Source organism: Lagopus muta, chromosome 5 (assembly GCF_023343835.1).
Source record: "Lagopus muta isolate bLagMut1 chromosome 5, bLagMut1 primary, whole genome shotgun sequence".
Classification (NCBI taxonomy): Eukaryota; Metazoa; Chordata; class Aves; order Galliformes; family Phasianidae; genus Lagopus; species Lagopus muta.
In genome coordinates, this window is record NC_064437.1 from 858753 (window position 1) to 884423 (window position 25671).

Here is a 25671-nt window from a genome sequence, read left to right on the forward strand (position 1 = left end):
GCGCTGCTGGTGGTCAGGCACCGACTGGCACGGGCTGCCCGTCCCTGGAGGTGCTCCATGGCCGTGGAACTAGGGGACTAGTGTGGCACCAGGGGACACGGCCGGTGGGCATGGTGAGGGCTCTGATTGGTCTTGGTGAGCTTAGAGGGCTTTTCCAACCGTGACGACTCTGATCCCGTACCCGTGAGGTAACCCCACTAAGAAGGCCAGCAGCCCCGCCCAGCTCTGCCCGCTGCGGGGCGCCCTCTCGCCCTGACCCGGCGCTCAGGGGCGGTGTCCCGCCGCCGTCTCGCGGTGCCGCCAAGTCTCGCCCTGCGCAGCGCCTCTCGCGCGAGTAGCCGGCCAAGATGGCGGCGGCGCCGGGCCGTTGAGCGGGCCCCCGCGGGCGGGAGGCGTCAGACGGAGGCGGGCGGGCGGGCGTCGGGCTCCTCAGCGCCGCGGCCGTTTGAGGCGGGGGATGCCGACGGGACGGGACTTGCCGCCGCGGCTCTGAGCGCCTCGTCCCTCCGGCCGCGGCCAGTCTCCCGGCGGGGTCCCCCCCCTCCCCGCCCGCGGGGCCGCCGCCGGCGATGACCGGCGAGAAGCTGCGCTCGCTGCGCAGGGACCACAAACCCAGCAAGGAGGACGGGGACCTGCTGGGGCACGGTGAGGAGGAGGCGGCCGCCGCGCCCGGAGCCATCTTCACCGGAGGACGCGGGAGCGGTGGCAAAGGCGGCCGGGCCGGGGGGCACCGCATCTTCAGCAACCACCACCACCACCAGCAGCGGCTGCCGCCGAAGGGCGGCCTGGCGGGCGGCGGGACGGGCCCGGCCGCGGAGCCCGAGCGGAGCCCCGCGCACTTCCCCGTGCACGAGTGCGTCTTCAAGGGGGACGTGAGGCGGCTGTCGGCGCTCATCCGCACGCAGGGCATCGGCCAGAAGGACAGCCACGGTGAGCGGCGGGCGAGGCCGTGCTCGGGGCTGCTGGGGGCGGACGGTGCTCCCTGCCTGCCTGCTTTCCTGCCTGCCTTCCTGCCTTCCCCCCTGGGGAGCTGCCTCAGCAGCCCGGGCCGGACCCGCAGGGCACACCGGGCCAAGCAGCACCGCTTGATGCATACAGTGTCCGTTCTGCTTTGCGTGAGCTGCTTTTTCCTTCTTCTGTCATGTTTTTGGAGAGTTTCATCACCCTCGCTGTCTCATTTCTGCTTAGCTCAAGCTCTCATCTCTTCCTTCTACAGAAGGTTGTGAGGCACAGGCTGTGGTGCTGCACTGCACAGCGGTGGGGGTCACAGCCTGGGGGTGTTCGGAGCCCTGGAATGTGGCACTGAGGGACGTGGGCACAGGGGGGTTGATTGGGGGAGCTCAGACGGCTTTTCCAACCATGATGGTTCTGTTTTTAATTGTTTTTATCTTATTGTTTTAAGTGCATTTATCTTCCCTGAGGTTTAGTAGTTAGCTGTGCTGGGAGTTGCAGTGAGCGCTGCACAGCAGTGTGGCTGTGCCTCCTATCGCCAGGGTGTCCTGGATTCACTAATAGGAATGAGTGCATTGCTGCTGTTTGTGTTGTCCTGGAAGAACTTCCTCTTACGAAGTCTTGCTTCAGACCTGAAGATGCATTTTTGCAAGAACGCCTTTTATTTTTCTTCTTTTCTTTTTTGAAGTGTGTGAACTGTCACCTATTTGCTTTTTAGGAATGATGGGGCTTAGGGGACACTTGGGAGTGGCTGCTTTGGCTGTTGGTGGGATTATCTTCAGGTTTTCCCCAGCTTAAACAAAAATTTTATATATAGAGAGAGAGAGATAGATAGGTGTGTGTGTGTATATATATATATAGTTTTGGGATTTGAAAGAGGCAAAAGGTTGTCATCTGCTTCTCCTACCTGCTTTGGACAGAGAAGCAATAGTAACAGAGGTAGAAAAACAAGCCTTGTGTTACTTTAAAATGTGCAACCATTTGAAGCCTTGATAGGGCATTTTAAAATGATGTGTTTAATTTGGGGAATGTTTTACGTTGTAAAATAAGTTAGCCTGTCAAGTCAGCTGAAGTTTCACAGTTAGCTTTCGTCTGTGTGTTTCCTGCCTTTTTCCAGAGTAAGATGATACGTTTCTGCAGGAGGGTGTAAGTCATCCTGCATGTGGTGTCTGGGCAGGTTGTGATTAAAGGGTAGAGTTACTCTCTTTTTCTGATGATGAGATAAGTGTTCCCTTTGTTTTACTTAATTGTGTTGTGTAAAATAAAACCAAACAGTAATATAGGGCAGTCTTAGGATTGATACGATGGGAAAAATAGCATAATTAGACATTTAAAACTGTCTCCGTGATAATAGAAAGCACTCTGAAACACAAACTGGTGTATGCTGGAGTAGCTCACGGCTCAGTTTCCTCAACTGAGATAGGAAGGAGCATTTCTTACAACTGTCATAACATTTTTCTAAGTAGCCTGCTATAAATATTGCTACAGATATATTTATCCTGTCATCTTCATTCCAAGAGTTGCAGCAAAGTCTGGTAGAATGAAAGCAACAGGCCTGGAAAGAAACCTTCTCCCTGTGTGCCTTCTGCTGCCTTCTTCCCTACATCTCTTCCAGTTCCTATCAAATGAGTCATTGCTGTAGCTTTGTGTCTGTACTTTGAAGCACTTCATGACCCATCTTTGCTGAACTGCTGTCTTCAGTGTCCATCACAAGTGTTGATACTGTGTTTTTATGTATGTTTATATACTTTTAATAGTATACATGTATTTTTTTAATGAGCTTTTCTTCATTTTCACTGCTGGTTGCAATAGGAACAGTGTGGATTTCTGTTCCATCTTCTTCCAAAGTTTTACTTTCACTGTTCTTTTGTCCTTAAAACAAAACAAAACACCAAACCAACCAAAAACCAACAAAAAAACCCAAACCAATCCAAAACAAAACCAGAAACCAACAACAAAATCAAACCCTTGGTGCCTTGACATACCAAAGGCCTGACTGTTACTTCCTTGTTATTGTTTTCTTCCTGCCTGAGTCCATCTGCCACTTGTTTACATATTTGAATTGTGAGTTATTTGGGGTAGATAACTTCAGCTTACAACTATACTCAGAAGTAAGCCTGAAGAATCCTAATGCATGATATGGAAGTGACAGAAGAGGGACAACTTCTAGTAACAGTTACTATTTATAATTCAGTTCCATTTTTAGTGAGCGGTTAAGTAGAAAAGCCACGTCCCACAGAACATTAAACTTGTGGTGTTCTGATAAAACAAATGCTGGCTGTAGCAATAAATAGAGAGCTAGCCAGGCTGCACTCTGAATTAACCTCAAAAAAAGCATTTCTTGTTGGTAAGACCAGCATCATTATTCCGAAAGGCAGGAGCTTGTATATGTTTTTAGATTACTTTTATTTTTGCTGTAACACACATTTAAAAGCTTAAACATATTTTCAGGAGAAAATAGTTGTTTCTGAAATAGATAAATCTTGCTGAATTACTATCAGAAAACACTCAGCTGCCTCATAGGCATGCCAGATATCTACATGAGTGTGTTTAACTTCTAACCTTTCATAAGGGAAGTGCAGATGATTTTGGTTGCGCGGCCTGGCTGGAGACCTGCAGGACTTCAGGCACTGCTGTATCACTGCTATCTCAGGTTAAGGCCCTGTAGCCTAAACGTGGGCAGGGAAATGTAAAAGTTGGTTTCCGAAGCTATGGACACTGAAGAAACCTTCTGTAGATGGAAGGGCTAAGTGGGCTTTGTTTCTAAGGTGAATCAAGCTGTTACCAGCAAAGAAACCTAAAGAAGAACTTTGGTTGCGGCTTTTCACGTGTATCCACGTGCACACACATATCCACGTGTAGTAGGTCTGGAAACAATCGCATCAAGTATCTGTGACACTGCAGTGAAGTCATCCCACGTGTCAGCCTCTTAATAGGAAGAGTGCTGTAAATAATTGCAGCTCTGTCACATAGGTAAACATCACAGTGAAGCTGCACCCTCTTTTGTCTTAGCAGAAGCTGTCCCTTGCAGAGCCACGTGTGCTGGCACTTGCTGTTGTGATTATGCTGCAGTTCACTGAACACCTCAAGCTGTTATAGCTGGCCTTGCAGCTGTAAGAAGTGGAACTCCCCTCTCCTTCCCTTGTGCTTGTTCTGGCAGAAGCCAAGCTTAAGCAACTAAACATGATTTGTGGTTTATGTTCGAGGGTTGATGGAGCTGAAGGTTGTAGCATTATAGAATTCCAGTGGGACAATTCCACTTGAGTCCTGTAGATGCTGGTGCTACTTAATTCATGAGTCTTGAGTGCTAGAGGGAGTGTAATTGTGTGGCACTGTCCTCGCAGCTGCTGGGGCCGTATTTACGCTTCCAGATCCCCAGCTTTCCTGAAGGAGGAGCAGTGAGATGTGAGGTGTGCCTGCTGGCCAGCCAGGCTTCTGAAACGACATCTCTGGGAAGATTTTGGCCGGTTCTGAGCCCGATCAGCGCTGCTGCCACTGCTTGAGGGTGCTGAGTGACAGGGGCTGGATGGTCCCATCTGGACACATCTGTCCCGATGACCTTTGCCTTCCCTGAGTTGTCCCATGCAGAATGAATGCACTTAAGACTGTGGTCAGACAGACGAGGATCCTTTCTCTTTGGACAGCTCTTCTCCTCCCTCCTCTTGGAGCAGAGATGCTGAAGGTTGCACAGAGGCATTCTGTGTACCGAGTAATTCCTCAGTATAGTTTCTTTGTTATGTGGCATCTAACCTGGAATAGTTTGAATGGCTTATTTGGTAACTCTGACTTAACTTTGCTACTGGGAAAACTCATTTTGTTTGGCTCGAAGACAGTCAACAGCTCTACAGATTTATCAGATGTTAAGAAGGATGATGAGTGATGGAACAGCAAGATGCTGCTCTGTGTTTGTTTTTTGATTGTGCCAAAGCTGGCTTTGTTATCAGTTCCTGCTGAGATGGTGACCGTTTGGGGAGAGGATCTGGGAGTGAGACAGTGCTCTGTTGCCAGGCCGAGGCCCACAAAAATATTTGGGTGCCTGACCTCCATGGGATCTGTCTGTGAAGCAGCAATGGATTTGTGCAGGAATGGAAAGGTGCATGGCTTTGTGGCTGTTCTGCATCCAGTGGTGTCTGACAAGGACTTGTCGTGGGCAGTGATAAAAGGCTGGAGCAATGCAGAGTGCCATAGGAATGGCAATGTTTCCAGGTGCTGCAACGCCCCTCTCCTTAGTGCTTGCCTTGCATTTCCTTCTCCTCCCTTCCTTGAGGCTTTACCTCTCCCTGTGTGCTGCAGCAAACCTCTTGTTTTATCTGGTAGATGTCAGAAAAACCTTACACTCCTCTTTGCTAGAGTCCCACTGGTTAGAGACCAGCAAGAATCCTTGTCATCTCCTTCACAAACTGCTTGTTGTTTCATTCTGGAATTGATAGATTCTAATGTCTGTGCTTTCTCAATTGTTGTAATGACTGTTGCTCTGTGTCCTTTTCCTACCCCACCTTGTCTGTAAGTTTCCTGTTCAGTTTTTGGGTTGCATACTTTTTGGTGTGAAGATCGAGTATCAAAGTAAAATCTGTGCTGGAAGAGCATTTTGGAGGTGATGTAGCGCAGCATCCTGCACAAAACAGCATCAAAGTTGGTTCAGGTTGCTCAGAACCTTGTCCAGAGGGGTTTTGAAATGCTGTGGTATTGCACAACTGCGTTTCCCACTTATCAGCTGAAACGTTCTCCACATCTCTCAGGAAGGCTGCCAAACACTTGGTTAACTCTCATTTTGTTGTTTCTTCTCAATATGCCAAGCTCTTGTAGATACTGGAGCTGTCTGGCTCTTATGCAGTGTTTGAAAAGGTGTGGTTTGTTTTGCTGTTGTTTTTTGTTGTTAGTTTCTTTTTTTGGAAAGCTAATTGAAAACCACTTACAAACTCTGACTGCTTGCCTATCTTGATCAGAGATTCCACTGATCAGAGATACTGCGGTGTGTTGGTGATTGCTTCATACAGCAATCTATGAATGTTTTGGATTGCATGGTTGAGATGTGCATCATCCTTGGCATGCAGCAAGTGCTTATTGCTAACGTGATGCTGTAAAATACTTCTAAGATCAACTGTGTTTGATATAATTGCAAAAGAAACTTGTTTACAAGTAATTAACTTTGCAAGAAAACATTTGAATGTACAAAGTGTTACATTGAAATGGAAGGATCCTATATCCTTGAGCCCCCAAAATAAAATATATCAGAATTCTGGTAGCAGCACTAATTGAGAAAAACAGCTCTCTGTACCTTTACTGTGCATATCTAAGAGCAGGAGTCTAAACTGGGTCACCTAGAGCCAGGAAAATACTCACGTTTTTAATATCTGCTAGTAGTCTTGGAAGCTTCCTTTGGAAACGTGGCATTGAAGTAACCAGAAGGTGGTGGTGGATGGTTGGGTTTTCTTTAGGGAAATGATTTTTATTCTGCAATGTGTCTGTTGCTGTATTAGTAAAAATTTTATGCTCAGTCTTTGAAAAATTAATACAATTTGCTCCTAAAACTTTAATAAGTGTCGTATCTTTGAGTAGCTTTTACCCTAGATATGTCATTCTGTGTAAAATATCATATTTCTCAGACCATGAGTACAGAGGTTTGGGTTATTGCCTTCTTAAAGATATACTTGTGCCACTTTGGCAGGTTTCAAGGTATAATTAAGAAGCCCTGCTGGCCCATGAAATGTTTCAGCTATATTTTACCAGGCATAATAAAAAATCTGTATGTTGGACTTGCTTAGAAACTGCTGTGTTGTATGTATACCTGCTTCTTCCTTAGGCTGTGTGGTTTCATAATAACAGTGTGGGAGCTGTGTGTCCAGACTCCTGAAGGAGTTGCAATGAATTCTGTTATGTTGGATCTAATCTCATTTTATTTTCTTTTTTCTTTTAGGAAACACTCCTTTGCATCTTGCTGTGATGTTGGGACATAAAGGTTGGTAAAACCTTTGGTTTTGTAACTCTTGAGTTGTCCTGAGAATTTAGAGGCAATACTGTTCAATTTTTCTGAATGTGATCTTGTGTTTCAAACCTGTTGCAAGTTAAGGTTTTCTGCAAAGTAGGGGCTGCCCGGATGTGAAAGAGAAAAGTCTGTAAGAAAGTTAGGGCTGCCTGTTAGGCCAAAATCAGGGAGCCAGGCAGGCGGAGGGCTGGATTGGAAGGAGAGAATGGCAGAGAAGGAGTTCTGACTGCTGGACTCCTTTGTGAGCCTGGAACAAGAACTAGCTTCTGTCTTGTTGCAGAGTTAGAAGGACTTGGAATATCATAGAAGATTGAGAAACAAGGAACAGCTTTCAGCAGTGGAGGCAAGCACATTCGTGCCTGTGTCCTCGTGGTGTCCAAACAGGGGTGGGACACACTCAGTCTGGGTAGGCAGGAGTCTTCATCCAGGCAGATCTCTGTTTTAATACTATTAACAGAAGGCTTATTGATTCCTATTTGTGTGATGGTGCCCTTTTTCTTCATTGCTTTCTTGGTTAATAGTTTTGCTGTGGTTGTTACTGATCTGCTCATTAGGGGTCATTCAAGACCTCTGTTAGCCTTTTCTGTTATGAACAAAAATACCTTCTGGAATAAAGTGACTCTGCAAGTGGAATCGTCATCAATCCCTGCCTTTTGCATATTCCTTTCCTCCCCTGATTCAGATCTCTGCCCACTGCCTGCCTGCTTCTTTGTGTTCCAGGACTGGCTGCTCTCTGCAGGGTCCAGGACAGCCTACCAGGCTGTGCTGCCTGTTGATCCATGATGGCTGTCACCTTTTCAGATATCCTTGGGGGACTTTTTTTTTTTTTTACAGCAGCATTTCAAGGCAAAGGATTCACATTTCTATTTGAAATAGAAAGCGTCGGAGTAGGCATATTTCAGGACTGGGGAAAAAAACAACAACTTGGAATATGATTAAGTCTCCATGACACTAGAATTCTTTTTCTCTACTGAAACAAGAGAAAGAATGCCTTGCTTTTGTCAAGCTGTGAGAGTCCTGCACCTGGTGTGTGGTGAGCCCAGCTCTGTAGCTGGGCTGTTAACTGCAGCAATGTCATGTCACTGGAGTACAAATGATTTTGATCAAAGATGCTTCTTTTGATACCAAGTGAGAGAAAAGAATTTATCACCCTTAATTCAGTATGCTTGAATACTTTTTCTCTTGAACTGTGGTTATTTTATGTTTCAGCTCTAGGATGAAAAGCCCTTGCTGTTCAGTGCTGTCAGATTGCTTGATTATCGTGGCACATAGCATAGCAAGGAGAGGAGAAGCAGTTCTTCCCCTTACTCCTTTTTCCTTTGGCTGCGTATTTGAGATCTCGCTTTGTAGTTTGCTCTTGGCTTCTTTGTCAGCCATCCCATGAGTAAAGCCCTTAATTACTTGGGATATTTATGGTAAGCCTTTATGTAGCTTGGCTGGAGCAGGACTATTGGTGTATGATATCAAGAACAATACCTGGTTTTACTGTTTTGACTTTTATTCCTGCTTGGTCTTTGATTCTCTGAGAACCCCAGGGCCTTTGCTGCCATGTCAGCCAGTCTGATGCTGAGGGGCAGCTTTTCTGGGATGATGCATGTAGACTGTTCAGGTGCATGTAGCAGCATTGCAGCCAGGCTTTGGTGAATTGCAGGGTGAACCTGACATCCTGTTTGTTTAACTGAAAATGGGGTCTGGCTGGTGAATGCCTGCTCCACATCAGTGTAGTCATTGCTTTAGGCACTGTTTGAGCAACTGCAGAAAATATCTCTGCATGTTTCTGGACAGGGTACTTAGGGCTTTTGTTTGTTTACCACAGAGGATGGGGTGCTCACCAGTAAAGCAGCTCTTCCTAACGCCACGTTTTCCAGTGACTCATGATTTTTGTATCTTGAGTGACTGGTAAGGTTTCCTGTAACACCTGTAGGCGAAGGATCAGGAAGGCCCTCTATCTGCAGTTCCTGCCCATCCTATTCATAATGAGAGTTTCTTTAGCCTGCAGCTCCCGCTCCATGCTGCTGTATCATTGCGGATGGGTCAGGTTGATTTTAATGAGTTGTGGTGAGGAAGCTTTCCATAGTTAGGAATGGAAGGACCATTTAAAACGAGGACAGCTTATTCAAAACACAGAAATACCGAACCATTTCTTCCCTTCTGAATTTCAAGGGCAGCTCCTGATTCTATCATCAGCTTTTATCCTTAGAGAAAGCAATGCAAGTTGAGCTGAGACTACGCTAGGAACTGGTGTGGTGTTTATGGGATGTTGGTGTGCTCTGGTAGCACAGCACACACATGCCAAGAGGCCAGGAGAGCATCAAGGCCTGCTTTGATGCGTGGGCAAACAATGCAGTGCATGGCAGTGGAGCTCTGTGCTGTTGTGCTTTATGGAGGCACTCTGCTAGTCCTAGGGTAACTTGCTGCACAGCATGTTATGCACATGTTCTAACGTTTCAGAGGTAGACATTACACAGAGGTGATTAAACAAGCATTTTAAAGTATTTTTTACATAGAGGAGTGAGTGTGTATACACAACAGTACATCTGTATAAAAAGCACAAGGAAATGTCTTTCAGTGGTAATGCAATTGGTTGTTGATTGCCAATGATGTTTTCAGTGCTCATATTTAATAGGAAAATGCAATAAATAATTTCATGAATGTTTTCAAAAATTATTTATAGCTTGAGTTCATAATTTGGATGTGTGTTCTGATGGTGCTTAGTATATTGAATATCTACTAGTTGTTCTATTCTTGTTTCCGTTACTGTTTCCTCTGTCATGAATTATGTAATTGCAGTACCCATTGTGTTTACTGACAGTAATTACTGCTGCTTTGTTACAGAATGTGCCCACTTGCTTTTAGCCCACAATGCTCCAGTAAAGGTGAAAAATGCTCAGGGATGGAGCCCTCTTGCAGAAGCCATCAGCTATGGAGACAGACAAATGAGTAAGATCATTGCTGAAGAATCTTCTGCATCACATTCAGCAATATACACACATACCATGTGTCTTTTTACACGTGTATACATGTGTTAGTAAATATCTTGACATAATCAAATGCTTTATGTCATAAGCAGTTTCTGAAGCTTTTCTTCCTACTGTGATCACATTGAATTGTTTATAATTACTGTAACTTGAAGTGCATTACTCCAAAGTGATGAAATGCTTTATTAACAGCAATTATTTCTCATTTTTTAAAAATCTGTTGCATGACAGCACTAAGCTGCAGTTTGCCAAGCAGCACAGCTTTACCTTATGTTTAACCTCTGTTCAGTTACAGCACTCCTAAGGAAGCTTAAACAGCAGTCCAGGGAAAGTGTTGAAGAAAAGCGACCTCGATTATTAAAAGCCCTGAAAGAGGTAGGTAAATTGAAGGCAGCTTTGTTGGCAAAAACCAGATTGTGATAGAAACTGGTAGCTTTTGTTCGTATAGGAAGGATGCTTTAGCAAACTGATAAAAGAAAAAAAGCTTTTTGTCCATGCCAAGGGCTCACAGAACAGTGTGCATTCCTAAGATGCTCCCCCTCAAATTCTGAAATTCAGGCAGAAAAAAGCCTTGAATGAGAGAGCCCTTTCTGCCATCTTTTCAACCTGAAAGTCAAAGGATGTGTTTTTAATCTGTGCTTATTTCATTGGCTTTCTAAGGCTTCCTTAAATCTCAGCCTGGTGAAGAAGTTGCTGTTGCATCCTGTCACCAATCACCAATGATGGTTTTTTTGTTTGTTTAATGCTTGGTAAAGAAAGGGAGTTTTTTCTAAGCTTAGTTCTCCCTCTGCATGCAGCAGCCAGTATTTCTTGAGCACAGTCAAACAATTGTCAGTACTGATGATTGGAATTGTATTTCTAGAGTATAAGTGGGAGGTTGTGTATGTGGATGCTGGTAGGTGAAACCTCATCCATTGATTCAGAGAATGCAGTTAGATGTGGTCAGTCAGAGCAAACAAAGAGCCCTGTAGGCTTTTAAAGTTGGGATTTACAGTTTAAAGTTGGAATTTACAGTTTATTTTGTTCACAGCTTAATAGCTGTGTAACTTTTTTCCAGAAAAAATCATTAAAGATTAGTAGCTTAAATGAAGCACACATTTAGCATTACTGATTCTGCTGTTGGTGAAGCTTCAGAAATGGTGAATTTCAATTGAAGTTCAATTATTTGCATCAGAGGGGGAAAAGGTATTTTTTTTTGGCAAAACACAAACTTTGCTTAACTTCCAGCACGTTTCACAGTTGACCAAAGTGTCAATGTATTCTTTTCATCTCAGCTAGGTGACTTCTATCTAGAGCTTCACTGGGATTTTCAAAGTTGGGGTAAGTGACTGCATATCCCTTTTCATTGGGAGATAATATTATCAGGCCTCCACACACCTGTTTTCTCAAGCTGCAATTTGTTTCCAGTTTGTATTTTGGAAAACTTATAATCGTGTTGTGAACATTGAAGTGCAAATAAGGGACAGACACTTTTTTTTTTCTGAATTATTTTTAATGACTTTTTCTAGTTTAATTCTGTAATCTAGGCACACGATATGAGATGGGGAGGGGAGCAAGCTGTTAAAGAATATGGTTGTAAGAACAAAATGTTATAATGCCTTAATCTGGTCATCTGGTGTCACTGCAGAGCAGTGGTTTGTGCAGTTCTGCTGAGTGACAGGACTTGTGGCATTCAATTGCTTGGCACCAGCTTGCAGTGGTCGTCTTCTCCAGCAGTGTCACCATGCAGGGGGCATTCCTCTGCCTGCATCATTCCCGTGTTTGGGGTACTCTCCTGGGGGGAGAAAGGCCCTGAGCAGTGTGTTGGTGCTGACCATTGGTGCTCTGAGCGAGCTCAGTTCTGCAGGTGCTGCCAGTTCTTCGTGGTGCTGTTTGAAGAAGGTGCTGAGAAGCCATTATTTGTTCTTATTGCAGTAAATCTTGCTTTTTAATATAGGCACAGCTGTGGGCTCACGTGTCTGGCTTGTAACACTGGGCTGGCTCTCAGTTCCTCTGGTAATTCAACGTTTCCTTAGGTTTTAAACCTTAGTGCTTTGGGTTTGTCTTCTGCTTGCCTGTGTTCTGTTTAATTGTGGCTGGGCTTTCAGCTGGCATAATATTCAAATAAAATATCCAACTGCAGAATTAAAACTCCAGGCAGTTAGAAGACAAGTTATTAGAACTCACAAATGGTTTAGTTCATTTAAAATGAGGAGGCTTCAAGTTTTGTTTTGCTGGAGATATTCTGTACAAGGGTGTATCAGTCCTGCAGTTAGTTAATAGACAAGCATAACGTTAGTGTGCTTGTGCTGAGATGATGATGGAAAATGGATATGCTGTGTTTTTATATTACAACACATTGAAATTCAAGGTGGGGTGCAGTTTTACTCAAAGTACCTTGCAGAGAAACCTCGTTCTAATTGTCCAATCTCTCTACCTACTTCTAGTGCCTTTACTCTCCCGAATTCTGCCTTCTGATGCATGTAAAATACACAAACAAGGTATAAATATCAGGTAAGCACTGATCTGCCATTTGAGTTTACTAAGTCACAGATGTCTGCATGTTGATGGGAACGCTGGTTTCATTTCAGCTTGCAAATGCTTGTGAAACACGGGAGTGTTGGTACATAGGTGCTTGGAGGCAGGAAGTGCTTTCATCTACAGTCTTTTCCACAATTAGTTTGAAGTTAGCTTTAATTCTCGAGTCACTTCACATAAAGCAAACCCAGTTCTGGCTGGTAGATAGAGGCTTTGGTGCAGTTTGGCAGTGATTTGATTGAAAAACAGGAATTTTGATATCTGAAAATTCGCATTACAAGTATAAGTGAGCTTTCAGTATTTTGTGGAGAACTCTTGCTGCTCCAGGAGGTGTAGTAAGAAGAGTGATGCAGTTTCTCTGTTTAAAATGCTGGCTGTGAAGGATTCACAGATTCCTGGACATCTGCTGAGCCTGGCTGTTCAGCTGCCCTCGGTTGTGATTTTGGGCTCAGGTGTCTGTTTTGGTTCCTAAACTTGAACGAGGGAAAATACAGTCATGATTCAGAAGATCATGGACATTTTGTTCTCGTACTACAGCTTTTTGGCATAGATATGTGAACTTAGCTTAGACTTGAGTCCATTGAGACCATTTATTTTCCTTCTCATTTCTCCTGCTTGCACAGAGGGGAGTTGTGAGGCTGACACTCCAAGGATGTAACTGCAGATTGTTTCATGAATTTAGAAGCCAATACATGATGAGTATTAAGCAACCACCCTTTAGAAGTGAGGTGGCTACTGAATTCAGGCTCTTTAACCAACTTCACAAAGAAGGAAATATTCTAGCAATAATATGTGTTAGTTGCTAGAGAGATCTTTGTTCTTGGCTCCAGCTCTTGATTTCCAGCTCAGCAGGAGCATTTCTTTTCTGTTGGTGAGAGAAAAGAAGAACAACAGTAACTGAAATGTTTCAAATGGGGATGGAGGCCATTTCTTAGTCCTCTTTGTAACTGCAGCCACATCTTAGCAGGGCTACTCAGCTGTTTGTTGCAGGGAGTAGTTACGTTTCTCATTGTGTAGCACACACTGGCTACATAATTTCTGTCACTTCCTTCTGCTGTTTTTCTTTAGAAAGCATGGGGTGTATGTAGTGGATGCTAAAAATATGATATGAAGGTATAGGTGGCACTTCTATGAAGATGCATAAAAATAGGCCATGTTCTCATAGAATCCTTAGAGGCCTCTGAGGGCCATCCAGTCCAGCTCCATGGTAAGAGTAATGTGACACCTACTGAGTGTTTCTTACCCAATTTTTATTTCTATATCCAGGCTTAAATAATGGCATATTCTATGAAGACTTGAACCTTAACTTGTTTGTGCCAATAAATAAATAATAATAGTAATCAAAAGCTTCTTGAAAGCAGAGCTTACAGTCAACACGTGTGACTGCTTATGGGTAACTTCTTTTAATGTTCTGGTGTATTTTCACAGGCTGGACACAACTCTGATAGATTTTACTGACATGAAGTGCCAACGAGGGGATTTAAGCTTCATTTTTAATGGTGATGCAGCACCCTCTGAATCTTTTGTAGTTTTAGACAATGAGCAAAAAGTTTACCAGCGAATACATCACGAGGTAAGGAAGTGCAACACCTCAACCCTTTACTTCCCATCAGAAGTCTGAATTTACTGAACAAGGTGTGCCTCTCAGAAAGACCCAAACTCCAAAGAAATGCAAACTACAGTTTTGTTCAGCTGAAACAAGCTTATAAGCTTTTATTTTGAAAAACTGCCTATTAATGCAAGCTAAGAAATTGGAGAGAAATAGAATTCAAATATGCTGGAAAATACAGTGTCCTCCTGGGCAGATGAATATATTTCAGAGTTTGAAGCATTCTGCTTATAGTATTTCCTGTGGGCATAGTTCAGGGCTTGCTCAAGTGGAGTTTTCACACTTGCCTGCCATTGCTTTGCCCCCATTTACACAAATGCCCCCATTTGGCTTTGACCCAAACTGGTCACTCTGTGGCCAGTTTGGTTGTTAACAGCGCAAGGGTCTTACTGGGATGGCCTGCTGTGTCTGGTCAGGCTTGTGTTTATAGCTCTATCTGCCAGTCACTTCAGCAGGTGGGTTTATATGAAGGGCTTGGCTGGTGGTGAGCCTCTGGGTAAATCACACTTGGACACTGCATTAAGATTTAAGCTGAAACGATTTGGTGAGCAGCTGGTATCAGAGCTTCCACAAAACAGTTTGGAAATTCAAGTAGTGCTGGTTGTGGGGAAAGTGCCAAAGGAATATGTTTATTGATTTTCATTTTCTTAAAATTATTTATTAAAAAAAAAAAAAAAGATTGGTCATGATCATTAAATTCTATGCCGTGCTTGGTAATCTTCCTTCCAGGAATCTGAGATGGAAACAGAGGAAGAGGTTGACATTTTGATGAGCAGTGATATTTACTCAGCAACGTTATCAACCAAATCGATCACCTTCACACGTGCCCAAACGGGGTGGCTTTTTCGGGAAGACAAAACAGTAAGCCAAAGGAAGTTGTCAGGCTGGCATTGCTGAAGGCAAAATGGTGCAGGCAGCCACGTCATAATGTGGTTGGGAAGAAAGGAGGAGTGAAAGGATCAGATGTTGGGGGTGGAGTAGAAAAGTGGCTTCCCCTGTCCCCACAGTTGTCACTAGTTTGACACAGCGTGTCTTGTGGGCTGCCTGCATCAGAGAATGGTGGCTTGGAAAAAAATAGCCAACTACAGCTGAAGTGTGTGTGGAGAAACACTGCTGGAAATGGCACTAGGTAGAGAATGGAAAGTCATCCCAGGATTTATGTAAGAATTCTGTATGTCCTTGTGTTTGTGGAGTGCAGGAGGATGAAAGCATTCTGGCCACAGTTTGCTTTGCCCATTCCTTCCAGTGTTGCCAGTCTGAGGCACAAACTCTCAGGTGTGAGAACACTGAAACTTCTGCCTTGTTATGTAGGAAGCTGCTTTTTCGAGATGGCTCTGAAGGATTCTGTATTGACTTGGATGTCAGGTAGTGCCATTTACCACAGCTTTTCTGCTGAGCTGGTTTTTCAGAGCTCTTTCCTTTTGTGAAATCAGAAATCTATATTCTAAGTGTGTAAAATACCATGGGTGTAAGTTACCATTTAGCACAGCTTAGTGGAGGGGCTTTTAGTGGGATTTCCCTTGGCCACTCTCAGATTCTGAAGCAGTCTTTTCTCCTTTAGTTTCCACTGATGTAAGATACCAATTACTGGGGAAATTACTCTGTACTGTATGTAGGTTGGGGGGAGTGTATGATGAGAGCTCACATGGTGAGATGTGTAAATTTACATTGAACCATTTCAATCCTGAACTCACCATACTGCAATTAATTGTATATAGAAGACTTCAAGGGGTTTTATTTAATCTTCTGTGATTCTCTAATGTCTAATTCCTTTCTTCTAGGAAAGGGTAGGGAACTTTTTGGCAGATTTCTACCTGGTGAATGGACTTGTATTAGAATCAAGAAAAAGAAGAGAACATCTCAGTGAGGAGGATATTCTTCGAAATAAGGCTATCATGGAGAGCCTGAGTAAAGGTGGCAACTTAATGGAACAAAACTTTGAGGTATACTTACATCATTCTTCTCACTGTGTGAATTGTTGTCAGAGAGGATAAATGTAGCAAGATTAATAAATAATATCCTTGTTCCATTCTGAGTGTCATAGTTTTAAAATAATATGACCTTTAATGCATTCCTGCTCATCTGTTTGTGTGCTGTGCTGATTAGTGCATGTACTGAGACGTTTCTTTTCTTGAATACTTCAGTCTTAATTTGTCTGTTCATACAGGGGATGTTTTTAGCTGTGGCAAATCACTTCAATTTCGTTAGACCAAATATTTATTGTCTCGAATGCCCTTCCTGGTTCTTCTTTCAATTACGTTCTCATTTAGCTTCATTAAAACGGATTAAGCCTGTTATTATCACCATGAAGTTGAGAGCTATTCAGAATGAGCCAGACATCATCTGGGAACACGCAGACGAGCCTTTTAAGAAGGGCTGATTTATTTCTGTATGAGCTCGTGCTTTATTACTTGCCATTCAGGCACTTGAATTAACTGATGAGCTGATGTGCCGCGCCAGCCAGCGTCTGCATGCAGTGCTGTCTGAGGCCTGGTAGCTAAATGGAGTCTGTGCAAGGAGGAGTAAGAGATAGAAAAGCCACGTGAAGTTTCAGCTGCAAACTGAGTGCATCTTTTGAATAGTAAAACTGTAAGAGAACGTCAGCAAAGATCAACTGCTAAGATGTGTTTCTCTGAACAGCCCGTCAGACGACAATCCCTTACTCCACCATCACCCAATACCATTACATGGGAGGAGTACATATCTGCTGAAAATGGAAAGTAAGTAGTTTGTTTTATTTCCATGGACAGCCTTAGCTGATTGGTGCCCACTGCTTTGTGGGTTCTTTGTGGTTTGTAGTTGTCGAGGAGCAGGGGGATCTTGCTTTTCATTGCTGAGATACTCAGTGTTCTTCTGTGGACTGGAGAAACGGACAGCAGCTCACATAAGCAAGGTTATTCCATCGGCTGCAGATGAAAATATGCACGTAGGCACGTGCCTGCATCTTGGAATTCCAACTGATTGTGAATACAGACCTCTCAGCGATGTTTTTAAGGGAAGATTTCCTGTCAGACTCATTTCTGTAACTTGCTGATCTTTTCTTACGATGGCAATAATCCTCCATATTTAAAGGAGCAGCTTACGACTTAATGAGAGTCAGTGTGCAAAAATGCTGACTTCTGGAATGCAGTGGCATACAGAACTCCTTGCACCAGCCAGGTTTGTGCAAGGTGCTCTCCTCTGGGTGCGCAGCAGACAGTTACATTTTCAGTTCAGTTATAGCAGCTTGGTTTGTAATAGATCCAAGCAGTTGAGTTTACTGCCAAGACTTGAATGTTATCCAGCTCTGCTGCATATGGAAGGACCCAAAAGGAAATGGTAGAAGCTGTGGCTCCACAGATGCTATAGGTTCTCCTGTAGTCAGATGTTACCAGGGAAGATACTATTACAGTACAGGCTTACTAAAAAGGCACTTGGATTCTTTTTGCTGGTTTTCTACTTTATGTATTTGAAATAGAATAAATGTTCAAGCACAGTAACTAGGTTATGCTGGAACAGCACAGGAGGACGTGTGTGTCTATGTTAATAAAAATAAATCTAGTCATCAATTACCAGAAGGGAGTTCAGTGGAAAATGTAGGTTTCTGTATTGGAGGACAGTAAGATTTGTTACCTTCTGCCTATTCTGTTCCAGAATTGTTTTCTGTTCTGTGTTTGCCGTTATTGTCCTCTGGGGACAGAAGGGTAACTTCTCTGCTTCCTCAGAGATTGCTTCCAGCTTAAACTGTGAAACAAACTTAGTGCTTTCCAGTTCAGTTTGATACTTTGCTCACACACAGACTATTTTAATTAATGCCTGCAACCAACTGGTTTGTGTATTTCCAGCTAATGGTCAGGTCTTTCTGTAGTGATTATTAATAAAATGTTCACATGGAGTAACTTGAAGATTATTTTCTTTTCCCTGATTCTAACTTGTCTCCATGGTTAGCAGAGCTCACAGTAATCTCAATTCAGATGGCTTCCAACTCATGTTTACTATGCACAGCCTCTGTTCTGTTGTAGAGGATCCTTACTGAGGTTTTCAAAACCGAGTCTTAATTCTTTTCTTTAAAGCTGAAGTTGTAATGAGGGGGGGGAACCTGACTTTGTCCTCCTCCCTTCCCCTTTGCAGAGCTCCTCATCTGGGTAGAGAACTGGTCTGCAAAGAAAGCAAGAAAACCTTTAAAGCAACAATAGCGATGAGCCAGGAATTTCCGCTAGGAATCGAATCGTAAGTGTGACTCGTTGGCTCTGGGTGTTCCTTCATGTATCAGGTGTGGCAGCCTGCCTGCGAGCTGCAGAGTTCTGCCAGTGCTCAGATTTGGGATGTCAGCAGTTTGGAAACAGTGCCCAAGTCGTGTCGTTAGGGAGGTGAGCTGTGGCGGTTAGAGCTCGCTGTGTGCCTGCTCTGGGCAAGGCAAAGCAGCTGTCTTGTGTGACGAGACCTGAGCTGTGAGCAGCAGTGTGGTTAACTTGGACAGCACTCATCTGTCTGATTCTGCACAGTACTAAAGCCTTTTTGCCCCTGACAGGTTTCAGCACAACTGTATGTTCTCTAAATCCATGCACAACTGTGTCAAAATCCTTATCTTTGGAGGAGAGGCTGTGGGGCTTCGTGCTTCAGTGTCTTTTGTGGAATGAGGACAAGAGACCCATAGCTGGGGGTTCATTTGCACTCATACAGCAACGCAGTGTGGGTCTCTACAGTCTGAAAGTGGCAGTGCTGACATTGGAGCTCTAGGGGCACACAGCAGACATGGTGTAGTTTTTCAGATCCCTTTACTCACTTTGCTCTCTGGGTTATTTTGTGAAATGATTTGTGATGATGTCCATTCTCCCTTTCAGATTATTGAATGTTTTAGAAGTAATTGCACCCTTCAAGCACTTTAACAAACTTAGAGAATTTGTTCAAATGAAGCTTCCACCAGGCTTTCCTGTAAAATTAGGTAAGGTTGTGCTAACATTTATGGCTTTGTTTTTCAGAAATGTCTGTGCTTATTCATGCAGTGTGCTCAGGAGTCCTGCTGAGTTCTGGAGAAGAACTCTTACATAACAGAGCATGTTGCTGTACGTGTCAGGGGAACGTGGTTATGTTCCTGCAAGGAATGTTTGGTTTGAAAGAGACAATCTGAAGCTCAGAGGAGATCAGTGCTAGCAGGAGTCCAGCTCTGTGACTTATATTTTCCTGATGCTGGAAGGGCTTCATTCTTAGAAGAGCAGATAAGCTGAAGTTTCCTTGCATTAAAGGATGATCTTAGCTGTGAGATGGGAACTTGACAGCATTTATTATTTTGTTTTCCTCAAGTATTATTGGTGATGTACTGGAGGTGAATGGAAGCCAAACCATTACCTTTGCTACCAAATGGAAGCATATAAAACAACTTACTCGTGGGTGTCGATGATTATGCTTATTATCCTAGGATAATCTATCAAAAAGTAACAGTACATTTTGTGAGTGTTACAGGACTTCTTGCCTGCCAGTAAGCTGTGTAAGCTTGGATATTCTGAGCAGATGATGTTCCACATCCCACTGCAATAGCACAGTTCTGTTTAGAGACCGAGCTTTGAATTTTGCTTTCAGTTGCTTCAAGGGTAATCCCATTCTAGTAAGGGTCATTCTTAAATATTCGACCTCAGTGTAACGTTTGCTCTAAAGTGGCCTTTTTCATTTTGAAATGCTCACTTGTACAGGTGGGTTTGCTCAACTTTCACGTTATCTCAACCCAGGAGTTCCTGCACTTGTCCCATTTCCTCCCCTCTGACTGCAGTGGCAGTGAGCAGACAGCTGTGCTCAGTTGTGTGCCAGGTTACACAGCAACGGCACTGCAAGGTTATCTTACCTCGCATCACCTGTACCCTCACAGATCAGTCTGTGTGCTTGCAGCACCTTCATTTCCACGTTATGATTCTGCAGTGTGAAAGGAAAGCCCTTGAACTGATTACATTACCCAACTCAATGAAAACCTGTTGATGTTTCCCTGCTCAGGGTATTTGAGCATCTTCTGCAATAACGTTCTTCTGAAGTACCTCTTTGGTGTTTCTTTTGTAAGGAGCTTAGAATTGCCATTGTGTAAAATCTTCTACATGATAAGCAGGCCTGAACTTAAAAACCATTAAATCACTGTTGGTAATCACTGGCAAGCCTTAATTTCTCTGATCTGCACTGTGCCGTTGTGCTTCCTATCCAGATATTCCTGTGTTTCCCACCATCACAGCCACTGTGACTTTTCAGGAGTTCCGTTACGACGAATTTGATGAATCCATCTTCACGATTCCTGATGACTACAAGGAGGACCCCAGCCGCTTCCCTGATCTCTAATTAAACTGGAAGGTTAATGGTGAATAACAAAGTAACAATACCAGCGTACCACAGTGAAAGCAAATGGATGCAAATAGCCCACGGATATAGACAGAGAAGTGGGTGACAAGGGAAAGGGATGAACTTACTAATCCAGAAGAAAAGGGAATGTGCATCAAATGACTGATCTACTGACACTGTCGTGGGCATCTAATCTAGTTCCTGATGGACAGCAAGTCTCCTGATGTGTCCTTCACACGTTTATACATCCAGTGCTGCAGGCGAGGTCGTCTGCCGCCTCGGTGGCCCTGAGGATGCTCAACAGCTGTGAGGACTGTCATTTGTTTTTAAATTTTTTTACATTTCTTGTTGATACAGAAAGCACTCTTGGACCATAGCGTAAAGGTTGAAATGTCTTAGCTGCATATTTGTCCTTTCCAACGTCCCACCCTACTTAAAGATGACCATATTATATTCTTTCAAGCTTTGTTTTCAAGAAGTGTAAACTATGTATCATTCTGTATACTTCAGTACTCTGAATGTTAGTTGAGCGTAAGTTAGGAGGAACGCGTTTTCTGTAGCCGAATGAACCAAATGGTAACCATTAAACGATTGCATTTTCCTACTGCAATATACTTCAGAAACAGCATTTGCTCTGCAGGGAACGAGGTGCCTCCCGCAGCCCCTCAGCGCAGCCATTCTGGTGCTACCCGTGTCTCTCCGAAGCGTTAATTTTCTCACAGGGCTGGTTGTTCATTTTCCTTCCGTTGGCTCTGCACACGAGGTCCCTGTGACTGGCTTGGCCGTCCTCTCCGTGTCCGTGATGCTGTGCTGATTAGCGTGTGTGGAAGTTCACGAGCTAGCAAGTATCCCCTTGTTTCTGCTTCTTCCCGCTCACCGAGGAGACTTGCTCCATGATGGGCGGACGTCAGCAGGCGCTGGAAAGCAGGGCTGCGTGCGAGGAGCTCTGAGAACAAGAGGCTCAAGCATCAAGTCTTGTATGAGGAAAGGCTTTCCTTGAAGTTAGTTGAATTGTGGTGCACACTGAATAGGGCTCAGTGGAGGATTTTGTTGGCAAATGCTTACAATGTTTCTAAATTAATTTCTTCCTCTTAGCGGTTTTAATAGATGGGAGTTCCAGTGCTCTGCCTTCTCGAGCTTATTCTCATTCCAAGTGGTTCCAGTCTCCTAATTTGACAGTAATCCAGCTTTCGGTTTGTTAGAAAGAATCTGTGCAAAAGGCTAATGGTGCTATTTGTTTGTATTAAGAGATTTAGATTAAAGTGCTGTGGTGTAATTGTACAAAAATGTAAATATTTTGAAGATTATATTCTTTGTGCACTGTAGTTAAAACTTTTTCTGGAAGTCAATAGAGGTAAGTTTCAAAACTTAGGACAAAAAGTCCCACGGCTGCTCAGTGAAGGCACCGACCCGGCTCACCATGCAGGTGGTGAATGGCTTCTCTCCTCACAAGGCAATAACAGCTCGTCAGGCACAGCCATGGGCCTGGAGCTGCGTGTGGAGGAGGCTTCCGAGCTGCTGGCATCCGTACCAACACAGCGGTGCTCCAGGAGGTGCAGAGCCTGCTGTCATGGAGTCCGGGTGAAGCGCTGTCAGCAGCACACGGGGCAGCTGGAAACAGGGAGCAGAGCTGACCCTCGTCCTGTCGCTGTGAGCCCTCTGCTCTGCCAGCTGGGTGCTGCTCACGGAACGACTGAGGCGCTGCAGCGGTTCGGTATCCAAGGGAAAAGAGGGGAAAAGGGAGATGGATGATGGTCATTGTTCAGTACTGTATCTGTAGCAGATGTTGGACATTCAGTGGGAATGATATTACTTGTTCTTCCAAGTAATGATGAATTCCTTGCAGTGTTTTACATCTGTGGTACAAACCGACAGCACCTCAGCTGAGATCCACGCTGCTGAACGCATGGAGGGGCCGATGCCACAGCCTGTGCAGGAGGGCTGTGTGTCAGTGGGGCCACGTGCTGCGTTCCCCCATTGCTGTGGCCTCCAGGTGCCCAACACCAAGCATGTTGCTGGGGGAGGTGCTGCTGGTCAGGTTTGGGGCAGGTGTGGAGCTGGGGTGGCTGTGGGTGCTGCACAGCAATGAGTTGCTGAGAAATTTCAGCGGATGCAGAAAAATGTTACTGCGTAAAAAGTGAACGTCAGAATCTTTTTTTTTTTCTCTGCTGTGTCACAGGGCAAGAGCTGTGTGTTCTGTGTTATTTGTGTCCCCAGATATTCCAGAGTAGTGCAGAGCTCACTGGCACAGGAAGGGGCCCACAGAACCAGGGTTGGGTGTTTGAGGAGATACAGCAGCTGCAGATTCAAGGTGTGAACAAAAACAAATACTTTCAGAGTAGCCTTGTGTGGGAAGGCAGGTCCTGGGCATCCCTGTGCATAGAAGAGGCAGTGCTGACTGCTCATGGTGGTGAGGTTTGGGCATTGTCAGTGCTTTCCTGAGCTCTGGCTGCAGATCTGCTAGCTCTGGTTTCCTAACCTTTGTGATGGTACAGTATCTTGAGGTTCTCTGAAGCTGTTTGTAGTGGTGGCTGTGTTAGGGTTTGCCCCGATGTGGGTTGGACACAGATTTTGTTGAGGGAAGTCCCTGTGTGTCACTGCAGTGAATGCACCTGGCTGCTTTTCTTAGCCTGAAGCTGAGGGAGCTGACTCCATCCGCTTCTCTTCTCCACCTCAGTGACTGCCCTTAGATTCCTGTATCATCCTCGTTAAGTAAGAACTGCTGAACTGTTTCTCGGTGCATTTCCTCCCAGCACTTAGTGATGTGTTTTCTATCCAAGACATTCCTGGCCATGAGACGCAGGGCGCAGTGAGCTTTATGGGCGCTGCTCCATCCCAGCAGTGAGGCACAGCCCCGTGCTGTGGGTGCGGCGGTGCTGGGGCACTTCGCCAGCAGGGGCTGCACCTGCACTCATTGCAACGTTTGATCTAATCGGTGTTTTGCTCGGGGGGCCTCTGGCGCTGACGCAGTGAGTGGCATTGCAGTGAGTGGCATTGCAGTGAGTGGCATTGCAGTGAGTGGCATTGCAGTGAATGGCATTGCAGAGCTCTGCTCTGCTGGGCCGGCGCTGCTGGGGGTGAAACAGTTGTGGTGTGCACAGAGCCTGCAGCTGTGCTGTGGGCAGTGGTGCCCTGCTTGTGATCTCCTGTTTGGAATTCTGGAAAATTACCTTTTGTAGCAGGATTGATCCAGCAGAGCTTCGTTTCCCTCCACTTTAAGGCCCAGTTGGGCATTAAGGAAGCTGTGGTCCCCTTTAGAATGAATGCATATCATGGTGGTCTCACAGCACGCAGCCCAGCTCTGTGCTGCACCCAGGTCCTCAGCAGAGCACGGCGCTGAGCAGCGTGCTGCCGAGTGCTGGGCGGAGGGGAAGGCTCTGCAGCCCTGCTGTGGGCTCCACCTCGCCGTGCTCCTCTCTGATCTCAATGCTTCTTTTTTACGATGGCTGTGAGATGTTTTTATGATAATCTTCAAAGGCGGCCACCGATTTTGGTGAACTGAAACAAGAAATCGTGGCAGACGAATTCTAGGGGGTTGTTTCTTAACCAAACCGTTCCGCTGGTCTTCCAAAGCACTGCTTTACTTTGTGGCAAAGGGAACGTGGCGTTTTCTTTTTCCTTCGGAGGAGCTGCTGTTCCAATCTCTGCACTCACTTCGCTGCGGTTCTTGGTTTATGTATTGAAATGATTTGTTACAGAACCCTCTGGACGTATTTGTGCTGGAAACCCACGTGGTTGATATTCAAAGCAACCGTCCATCTTTTTACACGTGTTTGTTCTTTGGTTTGTAATTCACGCCAGGATAACTGCGTTATTTAATCTGTATTAACAAATTTCCTGTAATGCTGCAGTTTCACATTTATTTTCCTTACAATTTGTAATTACCATGGAACCAATGTCACGTTTTTGCTTTTTACTAGCTGTCCGGTCCATGTTTTTAACTTCCCTTCACTAATAGTACTTTTTTGTTGTATCATTTGTTAGAATAAAGACCAAAACATGCTGTTTGATTCTGAACTGCTCTACACGTGGACGTGGCCTTTAACTCTCCCCTCGTGGCGCTGTGCGGGCCGGGCAGCTCAGAGCAATGAGGCGATGTGAGGAGGAATTTTGCCCCGTCCTGGTTGGATTTTAAATAAAATCCTCCGTTTTTCATCTAGGATTGTTTGTCACCATTTGTAGAGCTTAGAAATGTTACTGACGGCCTTGTGCACGGTGCAGGAGCAGCGCTGGTGGAACCTGGGGCAAAGCTTCCAGCATTCCTGGGGCAAAGGAGCAGGCAGAGGGGACCTTTCAACTTCACTGATTGGTGTTCAATAATGACGTGAGTTTTATCTCCCCAGTCCAGAGCTGCACCCACAGTGAGATGTGACAGCGGCTCTCCTGGGGCCTGCGGTTCTGAGACAGCTGACTCCTACCCTCCTTTTATCAGACGTAAATCTCTCGTGTTTAGAGAACCACCAAAGTGCTTCCAACAGTAAAATCGTGGCTTTGGGTCAGCTGTGCACATGTAGGCTTAGCAGTTGTGTTGTAGCAACAAAAGCTGTGTTGTACCTACAAGCCTGACTTCAGCTACAGCCACACAGCCAAGCACATTCAGGCTAAAGTGGATGTGGCAGCACGTGCTGTTCTGCCAGGCCTGGCCCTTCAGGTAGACGGTTGGTAACAGTGAATGTAGGGCAGAGCAACACCTTCAGCCCTTGTGTGGAAAAGACATGGAAGCAGAATGTCTGGCCTAGGGAAACACGAGGGGTCTAAAGCAGGACAAAACTTTCTCCATCTACGTTGCAGTACGTAGCACAACTCACACTAATTCCAAACTGAACAGCACTCAGGAACCGTGTCAGCATGCAGCCCAACTGCAACAAAATAATGACTTCTGTCTTGTTTCATTTTAGGGGAAAAGCTGTCAGTCAGAACACAGACCTCCCCTAGGCCATCCTGGTGATGGCATGCAAGCAGAACAGCCAGGCTGCTAGGAATGGGTGAAGGCTGATGAAATTCTGCAATAGCCAGTGTAAGTCCGCTGCATAAACATCAGTGCATCCCATCTGGTGCTAAAATATCTATTTCTGCCACTGGCGTTCTTACAATAAAAGCTACTTAAATATTTAATATAGTGCAGGATTTAACAACTGCAACCACGACCAGCCGCCACAGGTACTCCGTGCTTCTGACCTTTGCTTCCCAGCTGTTGTTTTCCAAGCACTTTCAGTTTGCCCTAAATGAAGCTTTTCTCTGCAAACAGAAATGGGAGAAAAACAAGGAGGGATTTTTGCTCACCCTTCAGCTCATAATTAGTGCCCTTGTTACCCAGTTCTTTTATCTGTGAC

General features: G+C 44.8%; 1 protein-coding gene across 1 annotated transcript; it reads left to right on the forward strand.

Annotated features, from left to right (window-relative positions):
• Nucleotides 1-332: 332 nt before the first annotated feature.
• Nucleotides 333-24355, forward strand: ANKRD13C (ankyrin repeat domain 13C). The gene is made up of 13 exons (XM_048945751.1): nt 333-930; nt 6869-6910; nt 9773-9877; nt 10205-10290; nt 11190-11235; nt 12342-12408; nt 13861-14005; nt 14771-14902; nt 15823-15984; nt 16682-16761; nt 18152-18250; nt 18865-18965; nt 20208-24355. Exons 1-13 carry the CDS (start codon nt 570-572, stop codon nt 20336-20338), a joined length of 1557 nt encoding a protein of 518 aa, XP_048801708.1. The 5' UTR covers nt 333-569; the 3' UTR covers nt 20339-24355.
• Nucleotides 24356-25671: the final 1316 nt, after the last annotated feature.